This window comes from Stegostoma tigrinum, chromosome 7 (assembly GCF_030684315.1).
Source record: "Stegostoma tigrinum isolate sSteTig4 chromosome 7, sSteTig4.hap1, whole genome shotgun sequence".
Taxonomy (NCBI): Eukaryota; Metazoa; Chordata; class Chondrichthyes; order Orectolobiformes; family Stegostomatidae; genus Stegostoma; species Stegostoma tigrinum.
The window spans coordinates 69378694-69396064 of record NC_081360.1 but is presented as its reverse complement, the minus strand read 5'-3'; the positions used below and the strand labels follow the sequence as shown (position 1 = coordinate 69396064).

The following is a 17371-nucleotide window of genomic DNA, read 5'->3' as shown; positions in this document are numbered from 1 at the left end:
TCATCTGACAATGCTACAAACACCCCACTATCCCTGCCTACCTACTTGGTCGAAATTAATATTACCCACACAGTCTCTGGCCAATTCATCTGCTTAGCCTGTTTCTCAAGGAAATGAAAAAGGCTTCTAACATCTTTTTCACTGAATTTTGGTAATGTTTTGACACGTTTATATATGTCCCTACCATGACTTTGACTATGACTGTTTTACTTATCATCATTTTCCTCCTCACTATGCCTACCTTCTACCTTCATCTCCATCCTTGTAAATTGACTTTCCTGTTTAATTTGCAACTTCTGAAGTTGAAACTGTCTCTTTCTCTTTTTGTTCTGCTAATAACTTTCTCTCCCTTTCTTTATCTTCCAACATGGCTCATCTTTCCTTTGCTTTCTCTTCTAATTCCAGTTATCCAACTTTCAATTTAATTTTCTCCACCTCCACTGCACTTGTTTCTCTGGAGTGCTTAAGTGTTTGACCAACTCCGTTACTGTTTCAGCTTTCCTCTTATCCCTAGTTAAACCCAATTCTAGCCTATTTGTTAAGTTTAAACGTATTGTCTTCCTAAACACTCATGGCAAATTTGGGGAGCATCTTCAAACCCCAGAACCTGTTTAGCAATGTTTTAATTTAACCAATGATGAGGAACCAAAATTAAACTAGATTTTTCTAATTGAAGTTTTAATTAAAGATCGAAGACCGTAATCCCAAAATCTGTTTTGTACCTGTCCAAATCCATTCAGATCCTGTACTTGAACCAGCCAGATCCTGGACTTGAGTTGTCCAAATCTGCCCGGATCCCGACATGATCCCTCAAATCTGTTAGTGATAGTAATGTTAAAGATATCCCAAGGTGATGACTAAATTCTGTCTTGTTGAAGATGGTCATGGCCTGGTACTTCTGATGCATAAATCTTAGTTGTTACTTGTCAGCTCAAACCTAAATGCTGCCAGGGTCTTGCTGCATTTGGAAATGGGCTGCTTCAGCTTCTGAGGAGTTGCAAATGGTGCTGAACATTTGTGAAATCATCAGTGAACATCCCCACTTCTGACCTTATCGTGGAGGGAAGGTCATCGATGAAGCATCTGAAGATGTTGGCGATCAGTATACACCCTGAGGAACTCCTGCAGAGATGTCCTGGAGCTAAGGTTTCTGTCCACCAACAACCATGGCTATTTTCCTTTGTTCCAAGTATGACATCAACCAGCAAAGTGTTTTCATTCCGATTTCTTTGATACCAGTTTTGATGCCACACACAGCCACAAGGTAATATACAAGGGCAGTCACTCTCATCTCACCTTCTAGTTTAACTCTATTAATCTGAAATGAGCCATGGCTGTGATGGGGTCAGGAGCTGAGTGTCCCTGGTGGGACCCAAATTGAATATTAGAGAACAGGTTGTTGCTGAGCAAGTACTGCTTTGTAGCACTGCTGATGACTCTCTCCATCACTTTACTGATGATCAAGTGTGGATTGATGGGGCAGCAATTCTCTAGATTGTTTTTGTTCTGTTGTATTTGTAAACAGAACATACTTGGATAAGTTTCAAATTGCCTGCATTGACTTTGGACTGAAACAGCTTTTCTGGAGGCACAGCCAAGTTCTGGAGCACAATTGCCAGAACATTGCCCGCGCCCACAGACTTTTCAATACCCAGTGCCTTCAGCAATTTCTTGATATCAAATTGATAGAAAACTGGCATGTATGATGTTGGCCAAGATGGACCATCCATTTGGCACCTCTGGCTGAAAATTGTTGCAAATGCATAGAATATAGAACATTACAGAACAGTACAGGCCCTTCGGCCCTCGATGTTGTGCCGACCTTAACTTGTGTCATGCCTTAACTTTTACGCTGATGTGCTGTCTCCCCATTATTGAGTATGGAGAAATTTGTGGAGCCTCCTCTTGTAGTAAATTGTTCAGTTGCATGCCCCATTCAGGATTGTAGAGCTCAGGTCCGATGTATTACTTGCTCAGCTCTGTCTATCACTAGATAGCATGGAAGCAGTCCTGTTTTATAGTCTTACCAGTTGGCCAGCTCATTTTTAGGTATGCCAGGTGCACCTGGCATGCATGCCTGAATTCTTCATTGAACCTGGATTGACCTCCTGCCTCGATGCTAATGGTAGAGTGAGAAATATGCTAAATCATGAGATTAACTTATGCGTCTGATTGTTTGTCATCGTGTCTGCTGGTAGCCTACAGCACCTCGTGCATGCTTAGTTTTGAGTTGCTAGACTTGTTCAAAATCTATCCTGTTTAATGCAGTGGTACTCCCACCATGAGATGGAGAGTACTGTTAGAAATACAGGAAATAGGAGCGGGAGTAGGCCATTCTGCTCTTTGAGACTGCTGTACCACTGATCATGATCATGGCCAATCATCCAACTCAATAAGCTATTCCCAACTTTCCACCATAACTCTCAATCTGTTTAGTCCCAAGTGCTATATCCACAATGAGGAGACACCCAGCAAGGTTTCCCATTTCTTATGGTTCCAGATGGGATGCCCTATCTGTTAAGCTCCAGATGAAGAGGGACAAATTGGCTCTACTTCTTTGTTCACCCACCCCCTTGATTCATTACAGGAAGGTTTATGTTCTTTTCAAAAGAGGTTCCTGCCCTTTCTCTTAGACCCAAATTAACTTTGGTTTCATATAAGCGATTTAACCAGACATTCGTTTAAAAAAAACAAAAGAAAAGTTTAATAATTCCTAAACATAGGAAGAGTTGGTGGCACAATACAGATTACACACAGATTATAAATTAGATGTGAGTCCAAAAAATGCATGTTTTTAAAAACTCTTACATGTTAGTCTCCCACTGGTAGGGCAGTGATTAGTTGCAATTGCATAAACTTTAGTTCAGCAGATTGGATAAGATCCTGTCATTCTGATTTCTTTCAACTGTGATTTGAATTCCAGCAATCAGGATAAATTAGTGTTTTTAATCCTGTTTCATTTTTAACTGCTTTGAAGCAGTTGATGGTCTAGCAGAATATTATCTGCACCACAGCTTACCAAGAGATATGTCATTGACTGTGATTGTCACAACACACCAAACCCAAACTGGTATCCACAAGGTCTTTCTGTCTAAGCACATTCCAGCAGAGTTGAATCTTTTCAACATCAGTTTTTGGATATTCTTCAAAGGCAAAAACACAATGTGTCTGCAGTTTTTGAACATAATCCATAGGAGGTGGCTATCTGTTAAGCAGAGAGTCATCAACCCCTCGTTGCCTTTGAGGTCATGAGAGATCACAAACAAATCTACTTGAGGTTAATCCAATACCATTTTAGGTGAGATAACAAGGTGTAGAGCTGGGTGAACACAGCAGGTCAAGGGTCTAGTTCGGGCCTAGACCCTTGGCCTGCTGTGTTCATCCAGCTCTGCACCTTGTTATCTCAGATCCTCCAGCATCTGCACTTGCTACTATCTCTGAAACCATTTTAGGTGATACATCCCATTGGTACCTGCAGTTATTTTGTCTCTATGGAGTCATCTTTGAATAAACACTTACATGAAAGAACTAAAATTCTCTACAGTACTTTGGTATTCCAACCTGTCATTCTAATAATATTCTCGATTTGAAGAAAGGACTGTGTTCCTACAAGGATTGTGTGATGGTCATTCCAATGTATTCTGTCATAGATAAGTGCAGCTGTGGGAGACATATTGGTGGGGATTTGATCAAGTATTTTCTTGCTGATTCCCTCACTGATTTTCTAGCTGCTGAATACACTTGTTGATGGACAACGAGGCCCCCTGCCCAGTGTACATTCTGCACTCTTGAGTGAGCGTTTAGTCGAGCTGATGTTTGGCATAGAGGAATATTGATTCATCAACTGAGGAGTGACAAAGCCAGGGATGGGTGGTGATGGGTGGTAATCAGCAGATGTTTCCTAATCCAGATTTGACCTTATGTTATGAGACTTTGTGGGGCCTGGAGTTGGTTTTGGGCACTCGCAGGCCAACTCCCTCCCACTGTGCACCACTGTTCTACTCTCTCTGTTCTGCTGGTGGGACAGTATGTATCCAAGAATGATAATATGGTTGTGGGTGTTTAGAAAACTTGGATTATAAAAGTGAATGCAAAATGTGTGATTTATTTCAGTTGTGATTGAATTATGCCTGCGATACATGGTCCACACATTCTGTATGCACTCCTACTACTTCACCTGCCAGTTCATTTGATCCAGAATCCCTCAGACGTTCTTTTCACATAACGTGGTACTTACTTTCTACTCCACTCATCGATTTCAGTTCTGTTTGTCCCTTCAGATTCAGTTATTCAGCTGAGTGTAAATTGCATATTGAGTAAATCAATCCTCTCTCTGTGAATTTCTCAGTTGCTTAGTTTGGAGTTTGGCAAACGTTGAAGAATTTATACGAGTGTAAGGTGCATATCTGAAAAAAAAAATCTGTGCGGCTTCTACAGCAAAATGTGATGACTTGTTTTCAGTAAGTTTCTGGTGGTATTGATTCCTTTCATAATTATGAAGGGGACATAAGCTATGTCATTCAACCATTGACTATTCTTGGATGATAAATGTAGTCTTATACATAAAGTTAATTGTTTATAGGTAACATTGCAGCATTTAAATAAATTCACAGAATGACTTCAGATGTACAAATCTGACCTAGTTGTATTGAGACAGTTTTATGGCATATAGTTGTTTCTGAAGATAATGCTAATTTTCACTTGATATTACTCCTGTGCAGCACCTCAGAATATTTCACTACATTAAAGGTGTTCTTAAATTATGTTGAAGGAAACATTCTCAAAATTTCCTTCAGCTTCTCAATTGAACATTTGCTCTTTTGTTTCCTTATGATTGTTTTCCTTTGAAAATGCTTCTATGTTGCATTGAATTCTCCTTGATACACAGGAGGGTAGGAGACCTGTAATGTGCTATCCTACAAAATCCACACCAATACTGATCCACTGGTTGATGGGAGGTATACTTCTGCTAAGTGACGCTGGTCCTGAAAACGTATCTAAGATATTGACAAGGAGCACTTTTCTGAGAGCCAGTCAGACCTCAAACTTGAGTTGTTATAGAGTCATAGAGATGTACAGCAGAGAAGCAGATCCTTTGGTCCAACACATCCATGCCAACTGGATGTCCTAAATAAATCCAGACCCATTTTCCTCATATCCCTCTAAACCATTCCTATTCATATGCCTATCTAGATGCCTTTCAAATGTTGTAATCATACCAGCCTCCATGACTTCCTCCGGCAGCTTATTCCATACACACACAACTCTCTGCCTGAAAAAGTTGTCCCTTAGGTCCCTTTTAAATCTTTTCCTCTCACTTTAAACTTATACCCTCTAGTTTTGGACTCCCCCACCCCCAGAAAAAAATCTTTGTCTATTTCCCCTATCCATGCCCTTATGATTTTGTAAACCTCTATAAGGTCACCCATCAGCCTCTTACATTCCAGGGAAATTAGCCCCAGTCTACTCAGCCAGTCCCTATAGCTGAATCCCTTCAACCCTGGTAACATGCTTACATTGCAGAACTTTTTTTAATGTGATCTTGCTTAGATTTGATTCATCACCATGAGGATAGTTTAAAAGCAAGTAAAATCATATATTTGTTATAAATGTAGAACTAAAAGAAACCAAACAGTTGTAAAATGCAAGAGAGTGTTCAGTCTTAGCTTGCTCTGAAGTGTCTGCTAATTTGAGCAAATAAGTACGAACATTACGATGACCAATATTGCAACAAACTCTTAATGCCTGTGTTTTTTCACATTTTGAGTAGTATGTTATGATTATGAAATCTCAGTTGTAAAACCTGTCATTTCTGCCTTTGTAGGAGATAGGAGGTGCAAGCCCTCCCCAAAGAAACTGGAAGGGAATTGCGATTGCATTGCTTGTGATCCTTGCTGTGTGCTCTCTCATCACCATCTCAGTCATCCTCCTAACTCCAGGTAAACTACATATCCACTTGTATTATCAGACCAAATAAAGGTATTAAATGAAAGCCTAAAGAACTGTGGATGCTGTAAGTCAAGAACAAAAGCAGAATTTATTTGGAAAAGCGCAGCAGGTCTGGCAGCATCAGTGAAGAAAAAATCAGAGTTGACATTTCAGGTCTGGTGACATACCCCTTTTCAATCCCATAAATAATAATTAAGGAAATTTTAGGAGAGGAAGAAAAGAAAAGAAAGTTTATGGATGTTTCTTAATGTATGTCGCAGTACTCGTCTTCAACAGCATTAGTACTAGAAAGAGTTTACACTTACAAAAGTACTGGACATGTGATATGATATATGTCTGGTGTTACGAAGGGGAAAAGGTTGAACCCTACTGATAAGTGAACTAAAACACAAACTCCAATCTGTTATCGGAGGTAATGGGCACTGCAGGTTCTGGAGAATCGGAGATAACAAAACGTGGAGCTGGATCAACACAGCAGGCCAAGCAGCATCTTTGGAGCACAACAGCTGAAGTTTCGGGCCTAGACCCTTCATCAATCTGTTATGGTGGTTCCTCTGCAATAATTACCCCTGAAACACCCAGAGAAGCTCACCTTTCCCCTAATAATCTATTAAAAGCTTGGTTAAAAGAAATAAATCTCTGATCTCCATTTTACAAGTAACAAGAAACAATTTTTTATTAGTTAACCTAACAATAAAAAAATTGACAGAATTACTACCAAACTGACAATTCCCCCTTATACTACTAATTACTTCCTACCTGGTCTAAATTACACTGGAATGCTGTTCAAATAAACATAAGTCCTACTCAATAAACCTAATTAATAAGAGAACAATGAATTATAACTTAATCTACCAAGTTTTGAGAAGATTTGTAGCTCAGGTTGAGGTTCTTGCATTCTATTTATCTGATAAATAGAAAGTGGGACATAACACCAGCGCTTCATCGGAGGGTCACTGATTATGTTACCTAGAATGGTGATGAAACGTCTGAAAACGAACCTTCCAGCTCAGCGAGCAAACTTCTATCCATAACTTAGCCTCTCCAAGTTCGCACAGACTGTTTGATGGAATATTCTGTCTTTTGCCATCATTGATAAACACCTTTCTTCTGCTAATTTTGCTATCAGGGATGTTTTATCTCTGCAATTTCTTCAGTGAGGACTTTGAGCTAAAATACCATCGTACCTTTGATGAATTAGAGAGGGTTTTTCTGAGAGCTGAATGGTGCTAACTCTGGCAGCTGGCGGATGGCTCTCCCCTATTTTCCAAATGCCCTTGCGTACCCATAATGACATAATTAAATTCTTATAATACGATTGGTTTAAGGTTATCAACACCATCACATTTAAATTCATTTGGCTTTTCGTATCTAGGTGATTGGTTTAAATTAATTGGACAGGTTCAAACTTGTCTTGTAAAAATGCTGCTTATCTGCTCTATGCTAAATATTTCCATTTGGGCACTGTCCATGCACCTGTATTTGTAAGCTCCAAAGCACAAGCTCTTAAAGGGACCACAGCACACTCTTCCCCACCATTATTTTTACCAAAAAAGTTCTAACTTCCTGCCTTTCAATTCATGAATACTCTATCCAACTTCATAACGCCTTCTCCCTTAAGAAAAAAATGAACAATCATTATGAAAAGATGGCTTCATTGTTTTTCCAAATCTTAACACTATTACCACAAAATGTATTGTTCAGTACTCTCAAATTATACCTTTTGTGCTAATTCAGAACATACATATAACATTTCCTTTTAAGCCTGCAATAACACATCTGCAAAAATATTTTTCTGTCCTGCAACATGTACAATTTGTAAGTTATAAGGCTGTAACATAAGAGCCCATTGAAATAGTCTTATGTTTTTGTCTTTAAATCTCTCTAGAAAGAGGAGAGGGTTGTGGTCTGCGTACACAATTGTCTCTGAAATGTTGTTTGTAACATAAATATTAAAATGTTGTAAGGCCAGTACCAAGTTTGATAATTTTTTATCTGATGGATGTTGAGTTATTGAAAAGTAAATTGGCTTTTCAATTCAACTATCATCCTCCTGCACCAACACAGCTCCAATCTCTATATTCCTGATGTTGATAGTGACTTTACAGGGTTTCAGGAAATTCGGTGTGTCTAAAACTAGTGAAGTGGTTCATATGGCTTTTTAATTCTCAAATGCCTCCTGGCACTGTACTGTCCACTGAAATTTTGTATCCTTCTTTAGCACCTTGGTCAGCGGTGCCACCATGCTAATATATTTTGGCACAAACCTCCAGTAGAATCCACTCAGTCTCAAAAGTCAAAGCACCTCTTTCTTAGAGAATGGTCTGTGAAATTCATCAATGGTTTTCATCTTTGCATTCCTCAGGGTCATCCTTCTATGTTTTTTATTGCCCAAAGTTGGGACACAAAGTTTCAGTGCTGGTGATTTAGGAAAGGCACTGGAAAAGGATGTGGTAAAAGTTACTAAACCAGTGGGATTAGTTGAGGTAGTGAAGGAAATCCCAAAAAGAGTTAAGGAGCTGTAGGAGAATGCACAGTCCACTCACGGGCTGTATAGTGAGACAGTGCCTGATATTTGCAAAAGGGTTTACTCAGGATGAACAGGTGGAGAAGGTAAAGAAGGTATAATATTGAGAGATACGGCAGCTGGTCAGTCTCTGATAGGAAGAGATGAAAGTATTTGCTCTCCTTCTGAATTGTTACCTGAGAGCGCAGTAAACAGTGGAAACGTGGGACAGAGATTTAGTGTTCCCGTGTGTAAGATCAGGTTGGAGAGTCCAATCAAGACTGGGGAAGTGAAAGTGGGAGTGATTGAAAGAGTATCAATTCCAAGAAATGGTTAGTTCTTGGAAATTACCAGGCAGGAACAAAAGTGGGACTGACACGCCTTGTAGTGGAGAAGCCAAATGAAACTGAGGAGTTAAAAGAAAAATACCCTGGAATGTTACTGGACTATTGGTGACAAAATTCCACAGTCAATGATTAAAGCAAGAGGAGAAAATCATAGAGAAAGATGAAGGAGTTGAGGTCCGGTTAGCTGGCAAGCTTTTTGACAAAATGGTAAAGGAAGAACCTAAACGGGTAAAGGTATTTAATTCTGAAAGATTGCTGGAGTTGCAACAAAAAGATGAGACAACAGAAGTTTTATCTTATCAATGCTATTTGGAAAAGGAATCAGAATGTATTTCCGGGTGTTATTATCTCAAGGCTAGAACCCCAATGTGAAAATGAAGACACCAGCAGGTTAGTGCAGAGGAAAATGGGTGGAAATGCACCAGATTGTGTTGCTAGTAGCATACACACAGGAAACATTATAAGTAGCGCAAAAACTACCGGTATAAGGTCATTTAGGAGTGAGGAAAACTCGGGCTAAGATACACAAGCATTTTTATTGGCCTGGATTGCATAAGGATGTGGTTGAATTTTGCTGTACCTGTCATACATGTCAGATGGTAGGAAAGCCATGGGAAGTAATAAAACTATCACCTTTGGAAAGGAAACCAGAATAAATGTTATTAGACAGTGTCACTCTGCCCTTTGATATGAAGAACACACCAGCCACATTTCAAAGACTCATAAACAGAGTTGTGGCAGAAATGACTAATTGTGCCGTCTACATAGTTGACATCATGATCTTTAGCCATTCATGCAAACAAAACATGGTGCGTTTGACAGCAGTCTTTGAAAGACTGCAGGAGGGAATACTAGTTATATTAGCAAAAACTGAATTTGTGAAGGCAGAAGTGATACTCGCGGTACATAATATCTGGAGATTTGTGACAAAGTTGAAGAAATGTTCCATGAGCAATTTAAGCAACACCCTGATGTAGATATATTCATAGGATAGTATTCTTCAGCCAACATCTCAGACTCCTCCATCATCATCATCCCTTGTATTTCCTCTTATACTGGCAAGACAGACACACTAAAGACAGTGTTATATTGTACATTAAGGAAAAGGTGATGAGTCGTAGCATTGAGTCAAAATAAGAACACAGGAACAAGATTAGGCCATTCAGCCCCTTGAGTCTGCTGAACTATTTAATGAGATCGTGCCTGAGCTGTGATCTAACTCCTTAAACCTGCCTTTGACTCATATCGCTTAATACGTTTTGCTTAACAAAAAATCTAGCAACAACCGTCATTTGTGGAAAAAAGTTCCAAGCCTCTACCACCATGAGCAAGGAAACCTCCTGTTGATTACCACCCTCAATCTCTTTTCCTCAGCTGCCTTGCTAGCACTCCATTCTGTTGAATAATACTTAGAAGAAGCCGATAACATGTTTACTAAGGATGTGGAATGTAGCCTGGTTGAAAGATATCTGATGAAAGATCCAGGCCTGAAACATCAACTCTCCTTCCATTCTGATGCGGCCTGAGCTGCTGTGTTCCTCCAGCTCCACACTGTACAATTGTCAATATTGATCTCCTTGGTTGGATTGTTACTGGTCAGTTTGGCTCAGTCTTCAAGGACATAACTGCCAGACTGAGCCTGCAGAAGGTGATGAGAAAGAAAAATCTGGTTTTCTTCAGTCCAGCTTCAACACTGGTGTCAATTGCACAGCGTGGAGACTTGCATAGATATGTCCAATCCATGAAAACATAGGAACATAAGAATAGGAACAAGACAAGGCCAAAATGGCCTTTCAGCCATTCCTTCAGTCTTAAGGTTATGGGTGATTTCAAGTGGCTTTTTTCTACTTTTCTGCCTGCCCGTCTTGAGGCTTGACTCCCTTATCAAGGACAAATCTGTGAACTCGGCTGTGAATGCATTCAGTGACTAGGACCAAATGCTCACAGGACAAGAGATTTACAAATGTGAACAGAAAATCCTCGTCGTTCCTGTCTTCAAGGGGAGACCCTTATTTTGAAACTATACATCTAGTTCTAGACTCCCCCATGAGGAAAGATATCCTTTCAGCATGAGCCCTGTCTAGCTCCCAGGCAAATTCCCAAGTATCTTAAAACTCAATCATCAATAAAGCAATGGAAAAGCTTGCCTAAAATTTTATCCTCTCATAATCTGCTCATCAAATCTCATCATGGGTTCCTTTAGGATTATTTGGTATGCAACACAACGCGAGATCTAGACAAAATAGATTGGAAAGAAGTTCCTATTGATGGAAGGATTTAGAGGAAGTGGGAACATTTAAGATCCTTGGAAACAAAAAGAAATGGGAGATCTGAGGGGAGACAGCAAAAAGCTCGGATTTGGAATAAGCTGCCTCTTAGTGTGATGAAAACAGGTCAATTGAGGCACTTAATAGGCTTGCGATCTGAAAAGAAAGAATGTGCAGGGTTATGGCAAAAATGCAGAAAATTTGCACATAAATGATTAATCATTTAGAGACCTAGCACAGATATGATGATCTGAATGGTGTCCTTGCTGCAGTCATTCTGTATTACTGAGACAGTACAGTTTTGATCCGGTTGTGGACAAAAATGCTAAATTCCAAAAATGAGGTGAGAGTTGTTGGTAACATGTGACTGGTACTACCTGACATCAAGGGGTTGACAAAACTCAGGGACAGGATGGGGTGGAGATTGCATTTAATTGGCCAAGTTCTATATATGGAACAAAAGGAGATAATTATACTTGTTGAAACCTAATGATCTAAGCTCAAGACATTGCTGCGGGAGTTCCTCAAGGGGTAGTGTCTCAACTATTCATAGAAAGCTTCCTGGTGTCATGAGTTTGGAGACATGGAGGTTTGCTGATAATTGCATAACATTGAGAAGCATTCAAAACTTCTAAGATGCCAAGCATGTTATGCCCACATGCAACATGACCCAAATAAGATCCATATTTTGGCTGGTAATTAGTTAATAGCATACATAAGAGCATAAGAACTAGGAGCAGGAGTAGGCCATCCGACCCCGCAAGCCTGCCGAAAATTTAATAAGATCATGGCTGATCTTTTTAAGACTCAATTCCACTTATCCGCCTGCCCTCCATTACCCTTGATTCCTTTACTGTTCAAAAATTTATCTAGCCTTGCCTTAAAAACATTCAGTGAGATAGCGTCAACTGCTTCACTGGGCAGGGAATTCCACAGATTCACAACCCTTTGGGAGAAGAAGTTCCTCCTGACCTCAGTCCTACATCTGCTTCCCTTTATTTTGAGGTGATGCTCTCTAGCCCTAGATTTACCTGCTAGTGGAAACAACCTCCCTGCCTCCACCTTATCTATTCCCTTCATAATCTTATAAGCTTCTATAAGATCTCCCCTCATTCTTCTGAATTCCAATGAATTCCAGTCTACTCAGTCTGTCCTCATAATCCAACTGTCTCAACTCTCGAATCAACCGAGTGAATCTCCTCTGCACCCCCTCCGGTGCTGGTATATCTCTTCTCAAGTAAGACCAAAACTGCACATAGTACTCCAGATGTGGCCTCACCAGGACCCTATACAGCTGCAGGATAGCCTCCCTGTTTTTAAACCCCATCCCATACATTTCATACAAGTAATATTCAATGACTTCCTCCAGTCGGAGGGAGCCAAGCAATCACCTTAATATTCATGTCATTGCTATTGTCAAATTGAAAGGTCCTTCTTGAAAAGATACTTACCTGGATCAACTACATAAATGTTTTGGTTGCAAAAACAGGTCAGAGGGTGGGTTTCCCATGATGAGTGGCTTACTTCCAAATTTTCTAAAGCATGTCTACCTTATATAAAGGACAAGATAGGAATATGATTGAATACTGTCCATTTGCTTGGATGAGTATCGCTGCACCAACACTCATTCACTTCCCACACCACTGTGACACAATGGCACACAACACACACAATACCCTGTAGCAACTTGCCAAGGTGTTTTTTTCAACAGCATAACAGTGACTTTTACCTAGAAGGACAAGGGCAATTGGTTTATGGAAGTAACACCACCAAGAGGTTTTTCACCATCTTATGTACCATCCTGACTTGGAAACGTTTTGCAGTATCTTCATTGTTATTGGCTACTGGAGTTTCCTGCCAGAGAGCACAGTGGGATATCTTCACAACATGAAGTATAATGGTTGAAGATGCCAGCTTGATGTCACCATCTTATTATCATTTAGGCATGGCCAATAAATATGGGCTATGCAAATAATATCCAAATTTGACAAAAATCAGGAATAATTCCAACTTGTTTTGATCATTACTATATGAAGTAAAATTCCACTGATTGATCAATTGATCAATGTGGATATTGCTCAGCAATAATGCTTGGGTTCTGCATGTGCAACTCAGCTCCTGATGTGATTATAACCTTGGATCAGACATGGACAAAAGAGCTGAATTCCACAGGTGAGGTGACAGTGACCTCAAGGCTGCATCCGACTGAGTATGGCATCAAGGAACCCTATGAAAACTGGAATCAATGGGTATCAAATGGCAGATGGTGGAATTTGAATTCAACAAAAAAACAGTCGAGAATTAAAGAGATTAATGATGACCGTGAATCAATTGTCGATTTTCAGAAAAAAATTTGTGTGGTTCACTAATGTCCTTTAGGGAAGGAAACTGCCATCCTTACCTGGTCTGGTGGTCTAGTCTACATGTGACTGCACACCCACAGCAATGTGGGTGACTCTTAACAGCCCTCTGGGCAATTAAGGAAGAGCACTAAATGCTGGCCTAGCCAGTGACACTCACACCCCATGTAAGAATAAAAACTCTCTGCTGATTGGAGACATACCTAGCGCATAGGAAGATGGTTATGTTTGTTTGAGGTCAGTCATCTCAGCTACAGGATATCTCTGCAGGAGTTCCTGAGGTTTGTGTATTAGGCTCAATCAACTTCAGCTGCTTCATCAGTGACATTCCATCCATCAAGGTCAGGAGTGAGGATGTTTGTCAATGATTTCACAATGTTCAGCACCATTCACAACTTCTCAGATGCTGAAGTAGTCCATGCTCAAATGCAACAAGATCTAGATAATATCCAGAAGGCATACTGAGCTTAGGCTACGAAGTGGCAAGTAACATTTATGCCACACAAATGTCAGACAGTGACTATCTCCAATAATAAAACAATACTAATCTGGCAAGATGGCAGCAGGGTAAGTCACTACATTCAGAGCTCCACTCTGCCTGCCAGTTCCCTGTTCCTTTTGCTTTCTTTCCTCTTCTTCTCTGTCCTGTCTACAGTATTTCTGTCCCCTCCAATCCCCTGCCCTTTTAGCCACGCACCTAAAGGATTTGGGTCACAACTTGGAACTACTTAGTGGGACCTGAGATGCACTGCAGAAATTCACCAAAAATCCTTAAACAGCATCTTCCAAAACCATAACCACTCCCATCTAGAAGGACGAGGGCAGCAGACACATAAGAATACCACCACCTTCAACTTCCCCTCCAAGCCACTTGTTATGCTTATGGACATATATCACTGTTTCTTCACTGCTGCTGGGTCAAAATCCTGGAATTTCCTCCCTCAGGGTGTCATGGGTCACCTTACAGTATGTGGACTGTAGCGGTTCAAGAAAGTAGCTTATCACCATCTTCTCAAGGCAACCAAGGACAGATGATAAATGCTGATCAGCCAGTGAAGCCCACATCCCATGAGTGAATCCAAAAAAACACAAAAATTATTAACAAAGTATAGACTGGAATAATAGTTTCAAAATAAAATCAAATATGCCGTGTAAATTTTGTATATTTATTTTTGCAATCCATGCTAAATACGATTTGATGACCAGACATATATTTATTTATATTTAGCTGCATTTTCTACTTTTAAGACAATTTGATGAAGTGGTGGTTAGAGTCTTACAATGTTCTATAAATTTTCAGAGTAATATTTAAATATATTGTTGGCATGCTTTCAGGATGCCGTCCTGATTTGGCTGAAACCCTGAAGGAGTAAATCTAATGAGATTTTCCTTGTAAGTTGCTCACTATCTTGTCTAAAACATCACTTTCTGTAGCACAGGACATTAACCCCCACACCACTAAAACAGTTTCACAATTATGCTACTGCTACTTCAGACACATGATTTAAAAAAAAATTCTACTCCATTGTCACGGTGATGTAAATATCCTTTGGAATTGTCAACAGGGGAATTGAAATATAATCTTGGTTCAGAATGCGTATCTAATGCTATTAAAAAGTGTCATGGCATAAACAAGAGTTAATTTCATCTGTAATATAATTTATTGTACTGAGTACCGCGTCCTCCTCTGCTGTCACGTGGCTCCGTTGTAACCATGACTTTTCACTGGTGAATTTGTACCCATTTGTGATAATGACATATTAATAGAATATTTTAAAAATTCTAATCATTGAAATAATTATTTGATCTTCCAATGTAGACAATAGACTTGTATGAACATCAGTTGAATCAATTTGTAGGCTAATTTGTGATACAAAGTGTTGCTAAACAGCACAGGCTCATTTCTCATATGACGGAGATGGCCATGAAGACCCCCCCTTCTGAACCTCATGCCTTGCCTGAGGCGTGGTGTCCCTTAGGTTAAGCCAAGACCAGTAATCTCTCTCAAATGAGAGAGTAGCCCTCTAGGACTACAGCAACTATTTTTCTTTTATTTCTAGTCCCGTATGAATTTACTTTGTGGATAATTGTGCAATTTGGAGTTGCATTTGACTGGTTTAAAATTTACATCAATCTTTACAATTATAAAATCAAAAACGTAGATGGAAAGTCCTGATCCAATTAGGAACTGGAACATGTTTCCATTATTAAATCATCCATGACTGGATATGTATACTCCCCTGCTAGGCCACCAGAAGTAATGGCTTCAAAACATCAGATAGTGATGTACCGTTGAGGTCTTCCAACTTTTAATACAGCAGGTGGAAAGTGTTCCAGAGTCCTGATATCATTGCTGAATGCTCATTTGTTCTGCACTTCCAACAGCAAAAGAAATAGCTTATTTATCTAGCTTATTCACTCATTTAATTATCCAAAAATTTCAAATTGATGACTCTCTAAATACCTACATTTGAAGGACAAAAAGCCCTGTGCCATTTGTTGTCTAACTTTAAACCTTTACTACCTGTTACTGTTCTGTTTTGCCTCACCACTAATACACAGTTTATCTTTAAGAGACATGCTTGTGATATCATCATCATTATTATCTTATAGAATGTGACCCAGTGGTATAGTCTGTGAAGCCATCTTGACTGGGACCTTTTTAAGCATCATACACTGGAGGAAGTGTGCACACGCCATGAGCTGTAATAATTATCAGTACAATGTTAACAGTGTCTAGCTCTGATGGATTCTAACGGGAGCTTCAGTCACGGTGACACATCAGAAGCTGCATTGTATTTCATACAGGCCAATATATCTGTCCACTGGGGCAAAATATGATACCACAAAAATACCCTCTATGGGTCTATATGTTTCCAAAGTAACAAAAGCAAGTCTATAAGTCTATTCTAATAAAATATTTAATATTCTATTTTATTTTCTAATAAAATAGAAATTATTTCTGTTACCTGTTCCGTATTTCATGTGATTTCACATAATCTCCAGCAAATCAAGCTCTCGTGTTTTGTGTGTATAGGCACTAGTTTTTTTTTCAATTTGCACAGTTTTGTTTATTGTGATTCTGAAACATTGCACCACATGTCAGACAATGTACTCCCGTCCAACCCCACCACACCCGGCACTTTCCCCTGCAACCGCAGGAAGTGCTACACTTGCCCCCACACCACCTCCCTCACCCCCATCCCAGGCCCCAGGATGACTTTCCACATCAAGCAGATGTTCACCTGCACATCCGCCAATGTGGTATACTGCCTCCACTGTACCCCTTGTGGCATCCTCTGCATTGGGGAAATCAAGTGGAGGCTTGGAGAATGCTTTGCAGAACACCTACGCTCGGTTTGCAATAAACAACTGCACCTCCCAGTCGCAAACCATTTCAACTTCCCCTCCCATTCTTTAGACGCCATGTTCATCCTGGGCCTCCTGCAGTGCCACAATGATACCACCTGAAGGTTGCAGGAACAGCAACTCATATTCCGCTTGGGAACCCTGCAGCCCAATGGTATCAATGTGGACTTCACAAGCTTAAAAATCTCCCCTCCCCCCACTGCATCCCAAAACCAGCCCAGCTCGCCGCCTCCCTAACCTGTTCTTCCTCTCACCTGTCCCCTCCTCCCACCTCAAGCCGCACCTCCATTTCCCACCTACTAACCTCATCCTGCCCCCTTCACCTGCCCGTCGTCCCTGGACTGACCTATCCCCTCCCTACCTCCCCACCCATACTCTCCTCTCTACCCGTCTTCTCCTCTATTCATCTTCAATCTGCCTCCCCCTCTCTCCCTATTTATTTCAGAGCCCTTTCCTCATCCCCCTTTTCTGATGGAGGGTCTAGGCCTGAAACGTCAGCTTTTGTGCTCCTGAGATACTGCTTGGCCTGCTGTATTCATCCAGCTTCACACTTTGTTATCATTGTTCAAATAT

At 40.2% G+C, this 17371-nt stretch overlaps 1 protein-coding gene across 2 annotated transcripts in view; it reads left to right on the top strand.

Annotated features, from left to right (window-relative positions):
- Positions 1 to 17371, top strand: part of LOC125453891 (inactive dipeptidyl peptidase 10-like) — a 1598661-nt gene that overhangs the window by 890714 nt on the left and 690576 nt on the right. For both annotated transcript variants that reach the window (XM_048534000.1, XM_048534001.2), the window contains exon 2: positions 5825 to 5939. In XM_048534000.1, coding sequence (XP_048389957.1) covers positions 5825 to 5939 — 115 coding nt within the window. The remainder of the gene's footprint in view (positions 1 to 5824; positions 5940 to 17371) is intronic.